Consider the following 16,615-nt stretch of genomic DNA (forward strand, 5'->3'; position numbering starts at 1 on the left):
GATCTGCACGGTGCTTGTCTTGCTCCGACAAAGGTCCTTCATGTTGATCCTTATGCTGTTGCGTTTCCGATTGGTCCAATACTGATTCCTTCGCTTGGTTGTGATTTTTCTTGTCAGAAGAGGATGTTAAACTCCCTTGGTGATGGTTGTCTCGTTTGTTTTCCGACAGCTGCTCGGATGCATCCAACGATTGGTCTACCTCCATCGCGTCTACCGCTGTGCCTGTTGTTGGTTTATCTCTCGGTTCTTGTTCTTGGAGTGGCTTCTTGTCCTTATAATCTGGACCATGACAGGCTTCTGACTTGTCAGACGATTGTTCCTTTTGCTTTTGGAAGCCGCTGCCGACGGTACCGCACGAACCTTGCGCTGTGTCCATTAGTTCTCCACTTCGTCCGTCCGCCTGTTCAGTAAGATCAACTTTCTCCACTTGCTCCTGTTTATCTTGATGCTTCAGCTTATCCTGAAGTTCGCTAGCTTCCAAACGACTCTCTTGATCGTGCAGTGCGTGCTGATTTTCTTCTTGCGCCTCGAGCAATTTTTGCTTGTCGCAACTACCATCAACCTGCAGGTCGCTTTGTTCTATCACATCCGATTGATCCTGCTGAGCAAGTGTATCACGTTTTTCCTGTTTATCCACCACTCCATTATTTCCAGTCTTTTCCGGTTGAACTTCTTGGTTCTTTTCTGTCGTTTCTTTATTGCTTGACTGAGCGCCACCCTGACCTTCGGCAGCAAATACTTCGTTTTTCAGCATCTCTTTCTTTTGCTCTTGCTCTTTCATCGTTGTGTTGTGCTCTTGATGCGTTGTGTTCTTGGGAGTGGAATGTAAATCTTTCTGGTCCTGGGCACTTTGCCCTGGCTGTTCTGACTGTTGACGGTACAGCTGCTTTACCGATTGTTGCTCCACGATGTCTTTGTTTGTCAGCGTTTGTTGTTGTTGCTCCTGCTGCTGTTTGCCGTCTCCCTGTGGTTGCTGATCTGATTGTGCCGAAGCTGACAGCAGCTGATCGGAACGTTGTTGTTCTTGTTCTTTGATTTGCTGATCTGTCTGCTTCAAACCAGAGTCGTCTGATTTCAAGTGTTGCTGCTGCTTATCGTCCGACTGAGCACCTTGCATCAATTCCTGAGAACGCATGAGGTCAGTAGCTGGCTGTTGTTCTTGCAATATTGATTGTGTCGGATGCTGTTGCTGCTGCTGTTTCGATTGATCGCCTTGCTCATGGGGCTTTTGTTGGTTTTGTGGCTCTTGGAGTTCGTCCTGTAGCTGCTGTTGAATTTTCGACTGATCTTGGTCCTTTCTTTGCTCTACTTGTTGTTGATGCTTCTGGAGCGGAGAAGATATCATCTGCGGGTGTTGGTGGTGCAAAAGCTGCTTTTGCTCATGTTGACTGGAGGCGGATGAAAGTACATTTTGTTGCTGCTGTTGCGATGACTGTGAATGGGATTGTGCTCCTTGTGTTTGCTGCGTCTGTTGCTGGACGATTGACTGTGATTGTTGAGGTTGTTGTAGCGGTTGGTTCTGCGTTTGCTGCTGCACCTGCCGCTGCGTTAGAAGTGATGTTTTCGTATCCTGCAACAGGATTTGTTGCTGCTGCTGTGGGATCAATGGCTGTTGCTGAAGTTGCGATTGATGGCTCATCTGTTGTGAATGCTGTTGCTGTTGATGTGTCTGAATCTGTGCCTGTTGTGAGTATGATTTTTGTAGCATTTGATCCTGTTTCTGCTGCTGATGCTGCTGCTGCTGTTGCTGAAGGAGCATTTGAACTTTTTTCTGCTGCAGTATGTTATGCTGCATTTGCTGCTGTGGATGCTTTGCATGAGATTGAAGTAACTGTGGTTGTTGCTGCGATTGGAGTTGCGGTGCAAGCTGTTGCGGTTGCTGGTCTTTATCTGGATGCGCTCCTAACTGAGGTGGTCCTTGCTGCTGTTGTTGGATCTTCTGCAACTGTTGTTGATGTTGCTTGTGTTCTTTTTGCTGTTGATCTTGCTGTTGCTGTAATAGCAGTTGCTGTTGCTTCTGAGGCAGCTGCTGTATCTGATGTTGCAGAACTTCTTGATGTTGTTGCGCTATTTGCTGCTGCAACTGCTGTTGCAGCTGTTGGTGTTGGTCTTGCTGTTGCATTAACTGTTGAGGCTGCTGCAATTGTGAAGGGTGTTGCTGTTGCGGGTGAGATTGTTGGTGCTGAGATTGTGATTGTTGGGAAGTCTGCTGCTGGCCCACGTGCTGCTGTTGCTGCTGCTGTTGCTGCTGTTGCTGCTGCTGCTGCTGCTGTTGAGACAATTGATTCTGTTTTAATTTATTCGTATCACGCAGCGGTAAACACACTGGGCAGTCCTGGCGCGTGCAGTTTTTCCAGTGATTTATTATCTGCCTAGACGAGGAGCAGTGCGTTTTAGGGCAATTTTTACCCAGCTGACACGACTGCATATGCGTTAGGACCTCCTTCATTGTGCGACAGTGCGCAAGGGAACAATTATTGCTGGCCGGATTTTCCGCTTCACGACGCTGACACTTATGTGCATGCAGAAGCAGAACAAGCTGCTGCTGTATAAGTTTTCGCTTCTCCGGATCCGCTAGGAGAGGATTTCCAGGGCCAGCGATTGTGGGACCACCACTGGAACCACCGGTACTACCTACTCCTGCACTGCCTACACCGGGTGCTACGTTAACGTTCATCTGGCTCAGTGGTTGATTTTGACCACCCGGTAGAGATCTTATTTGAGGAGCACCAGAATTACCACTTCCCTGTTGCTGCAGACCAACAACGTTGGATGAAGATGTAGAGGAAGAAGAAAACGTAGAAGACGACGAAGAAGATAGCGACGAAACGCCACCATCAGTGGGAATGCTCATCGGTGCGCTTCCACCAGTCGGTCCCATGTTCCCAGCTGTTAACGGGTTGCTCATGCGACTGGTCAGCGTAACGTTTGGCGTACGGTTCATCGTCGGCGGCGAGCCACGTACTTGCTGTTGCAGATTCGCCGCATTTAATACGTTTTGCTGCGGCTGGTAACCGACAAACTGACTACCACCGGGAACGTTGCCCATCTGACCCATTTGACCACCGATTGTAGCCACGCTATGGCCCTGCTGCTGCTGTTGCTGAACCAGCTGCCTGAGCCCTGAGTTCATGTGACTTATTGGTGGGCGTGGTGCCAGGCCGGTAGCGTTCGTTACGAGGCTCAACCGCGGATTGCCCATTGGGCCATTTTGAAGCGCATTCGACATCTGGTGCATCATCCCCGGTGGTGGCCCTCCTGACGGATTCGATGCGTTTGTTCCTTGTCGCGCATTGTTGTTTAACACCTGCAGTCCAGTTGTCCCGGCACCGGACATCACGCTACCGCTTAGCCCCATGGTATTTGGCATCACCGTACCGCCTGCGCCATTACCACCGCCACTGTTTTGCCCCATGCCACCGCCCATCCCCAGCATTGCGCCACTCGCCATCGAATTCACTCCCACGTTGTTGGCCATCGCCTGGTTGATCGGCGAAAGCATACCGCCGCCGCCGCCTCCTCCAGGACTCTTACTGCTTCCGAGTGGTCCCATCGCTAGCATTGGCTGGCCCGACATACTTTTGCTGGTCTGTGAGCAATAAGAACAATACAGAAAGCATGAAAGGCAATGTAACACGATAACAAACAATAAATGGTGTCTAACTTCACAACTATGCAATTTTTCTCTAGAACCTACTAAAACGTTGTACAAAACGTGAGACTTCTACGGACACATCATACCTGTTGTTGCTGCTGCATAAGATGGTGTAGTTGCTGCTGTTGCAACTGTTGCTGCTGTTGTTGAAGCTGCTGTCTTTGCAGGACCAGCTGTGACACCTGAGGTGGAACATTGGAGGTGCCCCCGCCCGGGTCGTCACCATTCATTTGCGAGCCCGGCCCCGGGCCAGTCGGTTTATTGCCGCCACTTAGCGAATCCACCCACGCATTATCGCCCATCAATTCGTCCGGCAGATGATTTTCCAGATCGAACATCTGATCGAGTGTGGTTGAGATGACTTCTGGGAAAAGAACAACAAATAAACATTGAATTTTGGCATTGTATTTGTGTATATCACTGTTCATTTCTTAAAGGGACTTCAATCTGTCATTGTATTACTGAATTATTTCAACTATTCGCTGAGGTTGTTTTTCACTATGCGGGGTGAGAGCGATCCAGAAGAAGCGATTGGAAGAATCCTAGAACGGGCCATCCGAGACTCTGGAGTGGGAACCTCAGGGACTACCTACTTTAAGTCCTGCCAGATCCTGACATATGCTGATGACATAGACATTATTTCTCGGTCTGCGATATGAATGAGAACACGGCTAGATTTGTAGTGAAAGAGGCAAAACGCTAATGTGTAGCAACCCTATAGGTATCACCGCTTTAACGATTTCAAGACCACAAATAAGAGCACAGCCAGAGTAATAGGGTGGACTACAAGATTTTGTTTTTTAGTTTGGTTATATGGTGATATGTATTTTATGTACCAATAACAACGACCTAAAGGAGGAGATTCGCACTAGAGTGCTACTAGGCAACAACCCATTTTACAATCCGAAAAAGCTAGGTCGCTCATATCTTGTAATGAGACGATCGAAGCCGGGGTTATACAGAGCATGTATAATCCCAGTACTCACATACGCCTGTGAGATGTAATCTGTCCGAAATTTACGAAAACTTCTTAGTCGCTCAATCGCGTCTTAAAGGATCATGATGCATGATGGATGATTTTTAGGATCTTATATGTGACGAAAGGAGTGGGGGAACCGTATCAACATCGGACTGTTCTGTCATTGTGTTACCACTAGGCTGTATCCGCAGATACGGACCTAACATTTTCGTGTGGCCGAAGCATAGGCATTTTCCACACAACATAGATTTCGGATAATAGTACACTGTATAGTCCATTATTAATTATCAACTTGTACCGAGTCGTTCGTGAACAGAGTAGCGCTTAGTCACCTAAGGATCTAACACTCGTATGGATCGCGCATGAAAGACACGATAAATCCGACTAACAGAACCTTATGCCAAGGCATTCGCTTTCTTTATGTACCTTAAAGCGCCTAGGTTTTAACCTAGAGGTGCACTTAACCCCAATTGAATGACTCCAAGATTTTGTGATTTTCGGTTTAGGTTAGGCTCGACTAGGTTTTATTTATCGTAGAGCCCAAATAGATCGGGCGATGTACCCCTATGCAGGCAATATGCGGCGATAGTTTGAAGTAAGTTCTACAAGTAACCTACAAACACAATTATCACCGATGAACACCTTTTCTCATTGATTGACCGGTTCAATCATGCATTTCAATGGATGTTCCAAAACCTTACCATCCCCGAACTGATGTGTAACTTTGTTGCGTTTTCGATTGATGCATTATCCTGTTGCATGCATTTCCTTCATAATTCACCGATTAATCGGTGAAGCGCAGACGGATGATCCATGGACGGACCCCACATGCATGGTGTATTGTAAACGCGCTGCCATTTTTCAATAGCGCATGCGCTTCCTTTTTTCATATGAAGTTAATACGATGACGATGACTGTCAGCCATGGCCGTGTGCTATTGTGTTCGTGAACATGGTAGCATTTGTTTACATCGTTTATAGTATTTTAACGAAATAGACAGCCCCAACAAGTTATTATCTAGATCTGCTTTAGCAAAGATATGGACGGACTTTTAGCCACTAGCTTGCCAGTTTCATACCAGAAATACATCTTTAGACCAAATTTAGATCGTATGACTTTTGTCATTTGCATCCAATTGTTCGTTTTTCCAGCTTATCGGTTCAGTTACAACCATAAAAAATAGCAGATAGGTTTAACTATTCATAACTGTAACTGTTGAATGTTACTGCCGACTCGTTAGTACAGAACGCTTATCACTAGAGTAAGGGAATTTCAAAGTAATTCAACCGTAAAAAAGAATCTGTTCTTTAGAACAGACGAAAGAACCTCTAAGGATCGTTTAAAACCCAATAAAAACAAAACGATTTCCTTAGCCTTCACAAACAGAAATGCATAGCGACTTCTGTCAGTATCAGCTCTTTATTGCCAAACTACCTGTTCCCGGCGGGCGTCGCCACGCCTCATTTCATTTTCAGTTCTTGATGATCCGGCGTTCCAGAGGATCGGACTTCCTGATTACGTATCTGATCGTCTTCCCGTTTTCACCGCACGTTGCTCCTCCGTTCAGACGATCGGGCTTCCCGTGACGTGACGTATCCGATCGGCTTCCGTTCTCGCTTCCTGCCAAAACTCGCCAAAGCTGAATTTGACTCAAATTGTTTGAAAACTATTTGAGTGCTGCTGAATTTACCTAGATTTTGTAAAGTGGGAAGAGGTTTCAAACATTCATCAGAACTCACTAGACCTGGAACCTTCCGGTTGCAATCGAAAGTATCCGAATCGAATGAGTAAGCTTCATGTGGAAAAATTTCCCAACCAAAATAATTCTGTTACATGCCACTTACACGCTAGATTTGATTTCTTCCGGTTGCAACGAAAAGGAACCAAATCTAGCAAGGAAGCGTCATGTGAAAGGATTTCCCAATCAAAATGATTCAATCGTTTCCCTGACCGGGTTTCCAGTGTGTGATGGAGCGTTATCGTGCAACAAAAGCACAGTGTGTTGTTTTCTGTGACAGCGATTGTTCCTTCAAATGGGCCAGTTGAGGTTGATAGAGTTCCGTTGTCAACCATTGTTTTACCATATTTCAGTAGCTCAAACCGATCACATTCTTGTGATCCCACCAAACACAGAGCGTTGGTTTCCGCGTCCGTAGCGATTTTGCCGGGCGCCCGATGATGATGATTCTCTTGGACGTACCCAAGATCTTCGCCCATGTGCCACTTTATACTTTGCTTTGCCAGCCACTGTCGCTACAGCTAACACCACAAATATTGTTACATAAACAACAACAACAACAACAAAACTGTTTCTGATCCTTACCGCCAGAGGATACATCCCGCACCTTCGCCCGCTTCACCGGAGGCTCATCCATATGATCTGCCATTGCTTATCAGACCGTGATTATTTTGATAGAAGAGGACGATCTATGCTGGAGCCGCCGGGTACTGTTGGATTGGAGGGCGCGGGACACAACGACGAACCGTTTTATTGCTGGCTATGGGTTGGTTGCTGGAGGACGACGACGCATGATTGATATTTTAGTTTTCATTCAACATCATCTGCACGCTGCTGCTTGCAGTCCTCGACGAAAACGATGTAAATACTGTACACGATAACATCACAACACTAACGGACACACACACACAGGCATACATACAGACACAGACACACGTACGCACTTTACGCACACATAAATACACACTTTTCACTTGAACATTACCACCGATGGTGTATGCTGGCGCACATTTTTGGTTCGGTGGTTCCGTTTGGTGGAAAGATCGTTTTGTGTACATATACTTTTTTCCTTTTCCGTTTTTTCATTTACATCATCATTTTCCGTATTCGTTTACTTTACACGCATTCCTCCATCCTGGCCCCTGTAGAAGAGAGTAGCATAAAAAATAAAACAATTTTGGGTGCATACCTTCATCACACACTTCACTAACAACGCTTCACAAACGCGTGGCATAAGGGACAAAAAGAATCCACAACAAATGGGAAGGGTTTCAAAGGGACAACAAATTTACGTTTACACGCTGTGGTCGGTCAGCTTTGATGTAATTTCTCCGTTAATAGTTTTTAATTCGCAAAGTAGAGGGACCGATAACATGCCATAAACATTTGAATAGCGGAACATTATACATAAACTCTTGGTTTTTTTATGTCGGTTTCAAGCCATTGTTTAAATGACTGTGTCCGATGGAGGCATTTGTATTAGTGTCGGGACTGAAAAGGCTGTAGCGAAACGAACGCAAAACTAAGCCGCTGTATTTTCACCAACAAAACATTTGAACGAATTTTCCGTGTCAATTCGCTCAAAACACGCCACACGGTAGCTCGTTAGTGTTAAACTGTTAAACTTTGGCGAACGACTCGTGTCAATTTTCTTATAAAACGATTTAATTCTTACGAACATTGCATCGACGCGACTCGCAGCGTACGCATCTTCAACGTTCACTGTCTCGCACTGCTAGAGCCGGACTAGCTTCTGTTCATACTTTGCTTCATATACTTGAACCAACACTACCACTCGCAGGCATCGTCCGTCTCGTTGCAATGGCCGACATTTGCTGGTGTGTTGCAGGAAAAAGTTCCGAAAACGAGCACATCTTAAATCGGGATTTATGACACACTTGACGTTTAAATCACGCGTATCACGATTTTATCGCGAAGATAACCACTTTAAAAATAATTATTGGTACAGTAAAACACACAATTACAGGATAAAGACGCGTTAAACAGCAAATTAAGCCTAACAGGAAAACTTCTCAGTCTAAACCCCGAGAAGTCAAAATGGCGGCTGCTGTAGCAAGCCAACCTTACTCTAAGCTTGTCAAGAAAATGTCTGCTAGAAATATTTTTTGCTTCTTGGCTGATTGGTAAAAAGCTATTCACGTGACCTCGAGCCTAGTTCTACTCACGCACGTATGGTGGCGCTGAACGACAAGAGTGTGTCACGAAGTAGGCCTGGACTCAAGCAGCAGACCGAATTAAAGTAATTTTTTTCTTTTCTCTAGAAACACTACTTATGTACGCTGAAAGTTTCCAATTTCATCCTGACATATTAAAAAGCACAATGTATATTAACTAATTACAAAAAAACGGAGCGAACAGTTTTACCCACCGTCCAGAGTTTTGGAACCGCACTACACTTTTCTCAAATATGCTCAAACATGCTGTTCGGAGCAATCATCCATCTAAGATCAATTGAACCTGGCTTTAAGACACTAAATAATCTACCCTGTGTTGAACAAAAATCAACCGTACGTGATTTGGGGCAACAGACAGTTAACAATTAAATTATCGAAAATCATTCGTCTAAAGCGAGGCCATTTTACTATGTACAGTATTATAAAGCGTATGCCACATTTACAATGTCAAGATTTTTATTTAGCGGCTGTCAGTTGATGTTTACAGGTTCATCACCCTGTACTTTGCATGGATGGAAAATAAAAGCTGCTGTTAATAGTACTAGGGAAAAGTAAGCGATCAAGCTGTGTTTCGATAAACTGCCCAATTGCCTTGCCGTTATCAGTGCCATTCTAAGGATAGGATGGATTCGAGCCCTTGCCATGGACAGTTGCAAAAGATGGGCGTGTTATCCAAATAACATTGCGCTGCATTACTATTCTGTACTTCGTACACAATTTCAGTACACAGCGTTCAACGACTGCTGCACTGTAGCGTAGAAATTACTGAGCAAACCTTGACGGAATATTTTCTACACATTGATGCATGATAACGCCATCAGAACGTAGTACTCAACCAATCAGGTCTTACAAACATCTGGTTCAACCAATCAGGTCGCAGTGTTTTCCATTATGCTATAGTGGAGCCCACGATATAACGTGGATATGTTTTTAATTTTCCGGCCACCGCGCTCCGACCGACTGACAGCGAAACACCCGTATAACAACACTCTAAAAAGCTGCAATTTGATTGGTTTAAAACTACACCAAGAAACATTCGATGTTTGTTCGATGTTTCGCTCGCCGTTTGATGGAATGTGCGCGAAATCCTAACCGCTAGAACAACTGTTTGGAAACAAACTAACTCGCGAAATTAAAAATTAACTTTCTGGAAACAAGAATCAACCGGCAAGTGAGAATAATTTATGAATGCACATGCGTCAAATTTGTTTTGTTGCTGTCCCGTGTTTTAGTTTATTTTTTCATAAACAAATCAAGTTTAGTTTTTTATACAAAACCTTGTTTAGATTTTCGTATAAAACATAAGTTTAGTTTTTCATATAAAACTCAAATTTCAAAAGTTCTCACAAATACGTCTCTGCTGTCGCTACTGGATGAAAGCTCTGGTCACCCGATGAATATGGAAACTGGCTAATCGGCGTTGGAAAGGCAAGGGAGGATGAACCCAAACACACGAACCATGGCACTATGGGGAAAAGGTGGTCATAAACCAACTTTTAAAAAGGGACGACTTTAGATATATTTTCCCAAAATAGAAACGTTAGTTATGAGCGATCCGAATTTTTAGCCGTTAAGTTTAATCATATGTTTAGTATTAAGTTAAGTAAAGTAATAATAGTTAAGTTATGACGAATAATTAAAACACATAATGACTTGTTACTTAGTCTCGTGTGGTGGTACAATTCTTATTAGAGTGAATGATGACATGATGACGGAAGAAAAAGTAGGAAAAGATGATTGAGTAGTTTCTTGATTACCCCTAGTTTCAGTTTATTTTAATACATTTTTTCCATGCTGTTCATTGCTGTTTACTTTCGATATTTTAAAGATTTCTTATTTTATACACAACCCAGGTTCGGAAGAAATTAATGTGCGTTGTGTTGAATCAGCAAACATACAAAATTCAATCTTATATAAACTCAAACTTGAATGAACTATGAAGATTAGTGAGGGTCATCTTTCTTGTGAGTTTTGGTGTGACATGTTAGAACGTTTGATGACCTGAACGACTTGTTACATATTTTACACTGGTATGGCCTTTCGCCAGTGTGAGTGCGGATGTGATTCTTTAGGTTAGATGACTGTGCGAAATTTGATGAACAATGAGGACACTGATGCTGTTGGTCCTTATTGTGAATTTTTGAGTGTTCACATCGTGCACAAGTACGATGGAACTCCAGGGTAGCTTTCAATCTGTAAAAATAAGAGTATCATCGACCAGTTTTTCTTGTGTAACCAGCACAAATCCGACCACCGACCGAATCGGACGCGAATAGTGATACAGTCGAACGAGCACAAGAGAAAAACAAAAAGAGAATCAGTGAGTGCAAGGTTTACAGGTGTCAGCAGGATGACACCAAAGAGGAAAAAAATAGTACAACCCGCTGGAGACCTCGACCACAGGGGGATCAACGTGCGGAGACACAATTACAACCAGCAACGAATACGATTCGCTGTCGACGGCTGGGGATGAACCCAATCCAGCTCCTAAACACAGACAACCGACCACGGTCAATAACGCCAATAACTCCAAAACACCACCGATCATGGTGTATAGCTCATCGGTGTCCTATATCCACCAATTAGCAATAGCAGCAAGAATAATAAAATTCCAAACAACGGCCACGTATAAAGGTACGTCAATTAAGACTGAATCGGTGGAAGATCACCGGAAATTAATTAAAGCCTTTTAGAATACGAAAGGCCTGTCCTTCCACACCTACCAGTTAGAGGAGGACAAAACCACCAAAATTGTACTAAGGGGTCTAGTCGACTGCGAGGAGGCAAAAGCCTTCCTGTTGTAAGAGGGCATCCACCCGGTAGAGGTGAAAAAGCTAAACAGAAAGAAGAAATATACTGATCACGCAGTATTCTTGCTGCACGTCAAGAAAGGGGTAAACAATTTGCCAACAGTACGGCAAATTACCGCCGTTAACCACGGCCGAGTCAGATGAGATTACTAAATCAAATCCAACGCACCCATGCAGTGCAAAAACTGCATAATTTTCGGCCATGGCGCAGCAAACTGTAATAGAAGCCCAAAGTGTAATAAGTGCGCTGATAGCCACACATCAGCGTCGTGCCCGATGGTCGCCGCTACTGGCGACGGGGTAATACCACCGCACATGCTGAAATGTGGTGTGGCGGACATGCGTAACTTACTTGCATGCCACCCACCGATCCCAAGCTGATGAGCAACCAGCGCATAAAATAACATTAAACTGGTGCGTAAACTGGACAGAACACGGAAGAACCGCACAAAGTTTCGCCAAACTAACGCAAGCGAGAGACAAGAGAAACCCGAACTGTTCGAGCGCTCGGAATTGATTCCTATCGTAGTGGCGGTCATAGACAGACTGCAACACTGCAAATTAAAACAAGAACAGATCATGACGATCTTTGATATTGTTACCAAATATTGCTCATCATCCCCAGGCGTCGACAAATAAATACTACTACTACTACTACTACTACTACTCTTGTAGAACAAGGTGAGATGTCTGTTTTAACAATTTTACTACCTGAACACCGGTAAGATCGAAGATTTTTTGTACTTTAGATTGTCCGGATGCGTCGCGCGTTAGAGTTTCCAAAGCACCATCGACCGACAGACAGCTGCGACATATTTTCGGTGTTCTGGAAAATAGTTCACTATTATACCTTTTAATGCTTATTGAACACCAAGTTACTCAACACACTCGTTTTGCTCCATTGCTCCAGAACACTCCATTTCGACTCGATTGGAACATTCGAACCGAGAATCTCGATTGTGACAGCTCCTGGGCGCGAAAATATGTAAACAATGGCGCTCCTGACAAATGAGTGCGGTCGATGGCGCTCATCTACCTTGTCAGTTTGACAAGATGATGTATGATTTCAGGGTCAGGGTTGCTTTTGATTTTGAATGAATTGAATTTGAATTGAGGTGATCCACTTAGTAAAGGGAAGCCGCCGTGGTCTACAATACCTGGTGTATCTTGTTCAATGTTTCAAAAACTTATTGATTTCTTAGTATTTCGTGACCTTCTAGTGCCAACCATTCACGCTTGCACCCGTGTTCCTTACTTTTACAGCTTCCGTTCCACTGCTGATCGGTTGATAACGGAAACTCTTCAAAAATATTGCACGAAAGTTCTAATTCGCCGATTTTCTTTGTCGCTTCATCCCTGTTATTGTTCCAGGTTTTTCCTTTAGCAACCTAGTCAGCTATTTTCAGACAACGTAAACATATGAACGCGTAAGTTTGGCCACGTTTTACGAGTGATTAAATTGGTGTTCACTTTGTTGGTAGAAAGCCTTAAGAGCCGTAAGTCGGTAAGAGCGAGAGCGGGATCTCGAACTCTGTCAGCACTCTCGCTCCTCGGTGGAGCCGAGTCTGTTTACAAGTGCGACTTATGGGTCCACACGACGAGGGCAGATCAAAAATTTTCGCGACATTTGAATTTCCGCGGGCCACGTACATCCGATTTTCGATTTTTCGATACGATTAGGTTGCTACACATGTTAGTGACTTATGGTGAAAAGTTCGGCGATTATGAGTAATCAGTCAATTCAAATGTGTCGAAAATTTTTGATCACACCACGTATATATAAGGCTGGGGAAAAAGTCGTGGACGTTTGTGTAAGTGTATCAGCTTTAAAACGAGTTGAAACTTGAAACTGTACGATCGATACTGCACAAGATATCGATCACTAAAGTCATCTAGCGAGAAAATAATGGATTTCTTTTTCCCCAGGCTTATATAATATTTATAAAAAACAGCTCTAAAAAACCATCCGGATTAATCGCAGTTCGAAAAAAGTTTATGGTATTGAGAAATTTTCTTAAGCCTTTAAATAAGCCTTTTTGTGCTCCATTGCCCAGTGAACAATTTTGAGTGCCCGAGGTACCCCTCGGCCTGAGGAAGGGATGAGGAAGGCTGAAACCGAACCCCCTCTGCCTGCGACGAGGAAGAGAAAAGACGGGCAGGCGGGCTCGTGAGGGTCCGCTCGTAGGCAGCGGCGGAAAAGAGCGGAGGAAACCACGAGAGAAGAGAGTTCCACACGCGAGCTTGTGGGTTTGAATTACCTGGAGAGGAAGGGTGCCAGAGCCGAGAGGCAATACGAACGCGAGCTTGTGGGTTTCATTTACCCGGAGAGGGAAGGGAGGAAGGGCCGAGAAACGAAGCGTGTGTCGCCGGGCATTCGGAAATTTTTACAAGTCCGAGTGCATGGTCAGGTAGGTAGGGAAGGGTAGCGAAGAAATTCTATGTTCGGGACCACCGACGACAGTCAGTATCTTACTTTTGTTCGGTTAGGACTTAGTTGAATTTTCGTGTCGGGGCGAAGCGTCTGCCTCTGTATTTTCTAAGTGTCAAGTTCTCGTTCAGTGCTTTTCGTTCCATCATGTGTGATCCTGATTGAAATAATACAGGTAAGTTTATTGGACAGTGTTCAGTGACAGCAAAATAATGTTCGAAAGTTTTCACTTTTCTCGTTTCAGTCAGGTGTCTCGTCAGTTATCTCGTCAGTTTGTGGAAAAGGTAAGAACAAATGACAGGATTGCAATGCAAACAATCTAACAACAATTTACTTTCTTCTCTTCCTTTGAGAAATGCATCGAAGACCACGCGTGAACAATCTACGCAGCAAACAAAAACCCGGCTGGACCCACCGACAATGTGTGTGTACGCGAAACAATGTGTTCGACGGGATGCCTCTATACCGCCACCAACGCAGCATAGCGCCAGGAATGCACGAATAGGTAGGGAAGTGAACCGTGAAATAGACGAGTGAGCGAAAGAGACGAAAAAAAAAACCGAAAATAAACCGAAAATCGAAACCGAAAACGAACCCCTGCATTTTTACTTCGGGAACCGACTGGGGATACGAGAGAAAGAAAGAGGGAGAGGGGACACATAGAAAAGAGGGAGAGAGACAAGGGGCACGCGCGAGAGAATTTAAACTGACAGTCGCTCGTTGCGCCATTTCAAAGTTCGGACAAAGTCGAGAACGATTTGGCGAAGAAAATATACATAGGATTGTCTCCGAACTTTCAACGTAACTGTGAACTTTCGGCTCGGGCACTCAAAATTGTTCACTGGGTGGTTACTTCCTCATACAACCCTGGAGTGCTTCCGAAAAGAACACATTGACACATTTTTCAAACACACTTGCTGGGTGGGTGCCCTTTTAGGTACATATTTTATGGTATTATTGAATGGGTTATGAAATGAAACATTTGTTAGGAATATAATTATCCACACAATATCGTTACATATAATATATACCTAAATTTGGGGGTCTTCTATCTTATATACTTATGCTAAGTATAACAATTGTAAAAAAAATTTAACAAAGCAATAATAAAAGGGTTCCATTTAAAAGGCTTCAACGAATAAGGGAAAAGGGGGAAAAGTTTTCATTTCGAGTTACGCAACCTCTCTGACAGTCTAAACCAGGCGCACTAGCACCAGGCAAGCTAAGTCACGGCAGAGAGTAAAAACAGAAGTTTTTGTGAAATCATTCAAAAAATATGGCTTCAGCAACGCTATGGATGGATCTGAAGATGTTGCAATTTATAAGGACTCTTCTTTTTTTTTTGCGCTACAACCGCTGGGCGGTCTTGGCCTGCACCAGAGACAGTGTCCACCTCTGGTACTCTCTCTAACATTTCATTTTTACGGGCGGGATTGTAGCCCCGCGCCAACCCCCCTGTCACGTCGGTATCGGGAATCGAAAACCATGGCCGGTTGAGTGACAACCGATCCCGGGATTCGAACCCAGGCCAGCTGCGCTGATAGCGAAGAGCGTTACCGACTGCTCTATCAACGGGTATAAGGACTCTTCAGAGAGTGACAATGAGGAGTACATTGAAGAGCAATTAGAGAATATCAATTTGTCAGACAGCAGTGAATCTGAGTTTGAGGATTATTACGAAATATAAAATACTAGTATGTCTTTTGCAATGCATACGCATTTTATCGTTAGTCTACTTTAGAATATTTATAGAATAATATACATGTAGAATAATATAGAACATTATTAGAATATTTAAAATAAAACATTATTATCATTGGGTATTTGTTGGATATCACATATCTGAAAAATGTATAATAAAAAACTTTTTTTCCAATTTTTTTCTCTTAAAATATGGGTACGCGTTATACACGGAAAAATACGGTAAATTTTCGTAAGTTACGGACAAAATTAATTCTTACAGACAAATTCATTCTTCTAGTTCTAAGTTTTCTTCGTTTTAAAAAGCAAAGTTTTGGATGAAAAATGCTATTCATGTTCCTGAGCAGAGAAACGCGAGCGAGAGAGAAAAGAGAAATACAGAGAAAAAAGAAAAATCTCGCTATGGTAAGTTTCGGTTAAGAAAGGTAAGGTTCAAAAGTCAGGTTTGCAGCAGAGAGAGATACTCAGAAAGACATAGAAAGGGTTGTTTCCAAAAACAAAATTCAAGCGGACGGTTGTGTTTTTCGTTCGGTCTCTCCTTTTGCGTGTGCTGCTGCTGCTGTTGCGTGTAGTTTCGACGACAGTCGCGCAAGTCGACATACTGACGGATAACGGATTCGGTATTCGGTCCGGCAGCTTTAGTTTGCAGAACTCGTTGCAAATCCGTGCACGGCTGGATCCGTTTCGAACTAGCATCCTTGAACGAAGTAGTTGGGCACACACACTTTGTTCGGTGGGTTTTCTGTTGATTCTGCCTTTCCCTGGACCTGGACGTTCGGTTCGGTGCGGCCACCCGCCGAATCCCCGTTGCGCTGCCCTGCCCTACCGACGTAGTGTACGTAAGCGCTTGGTAAGCATATAGATACTAAAAAGGGGAACGGAACAGTGCGCGCGGTGTGCATGCCGTCGGTTGTGTGTGGTGTTGTGTTGTGTATGGGGCGTCCACCGGTGGGGCGCTGGGGCGGCGAACCTGTGCGCGTGTGTGCGTGAGCGTGCGTGCCGATAGTGGTCATCCACAGGCAGCGGCAGCAGCAGCAAATCGTTCTGTGTTTTTTTTCTTTATGGTCCGATCGGGTTTCGGGGAGACCTTCTTCGTCGAAGTTGCAGTT

General features: G+C 44.1%; 1 protein-coding gene and 1 long non-coding RNA gene across 2 annotated transcripts in view; one reads left to right on the top strand and one right to left on the bottom strand.

Annotated features, from left to right (window-relative positions):
- LOC128278617 (histone lysine acetyltransferase CREBBP-like) overlaps positions 1 to 7,087 on the bottom strand; it is a 23,553-nt gene extending 16,466 nt beyond the window's left edge. Inside the window, exons 1-4 of the mRNA XM_053017351.1 lie at positions 6,958 to 7,087; positions 3,742 to 4,019; positions 3,665 to 3,684; positions 1 to 3,584 (exon numbers count right to left, since the gene is read on the bottom strand). The exon at positions 1 to 3,584 is cut by the window's left edge and continues 2,111 nt beyond it. Of these exons, the coding sequence (XP_052873311.1) occupies positions 1 to 3,584; positions 3,665 to 3,684; positions 3,742 to 4,019; positions 6,958 to 7,021 (3,946 nt within the window). The 5' untranslated portion in view covers positions 7,022 to 7,087. The remainder of the gene's footprint in view (positions 3,585 to 3,664; positions 3,685 to 3,741; positions 4,020 to 6,957) is intronic.
- A 6,762-nt stretch (positions 7,088 to 13,849) lies between these two features.
- On the top strand, positions 13,850 to 14,309 carry LOC128271263 (uncharacterized). Its single transcript, XR_008269214.1, has 3 exons — positions 13,850 to 13,980; positions 14,050 to 14,089; positions 14,159 to 14,309. It is a non-coding gene; the product is annotated as an uncharacterized LOC128271263 (long non-coding RNA).
- Positions 14,310 to 16,615: the final 2,306 nt, after the last annotated feature.

The sequence above is a fragment of the Anopheles cruzii genome, chromosome X (genome assembly GCF_943734635.1).
Source record: "Anopheles cruzii chromosome X, idAnoCruzAS_RS32_06, whole genome shotgun sequence".
Lineage (NCBI taxonomy): Eukaryota > Metazoa > Arthropoda > Insecta > Diptera > Culicidae > Anopheles > Anopheles cruzii.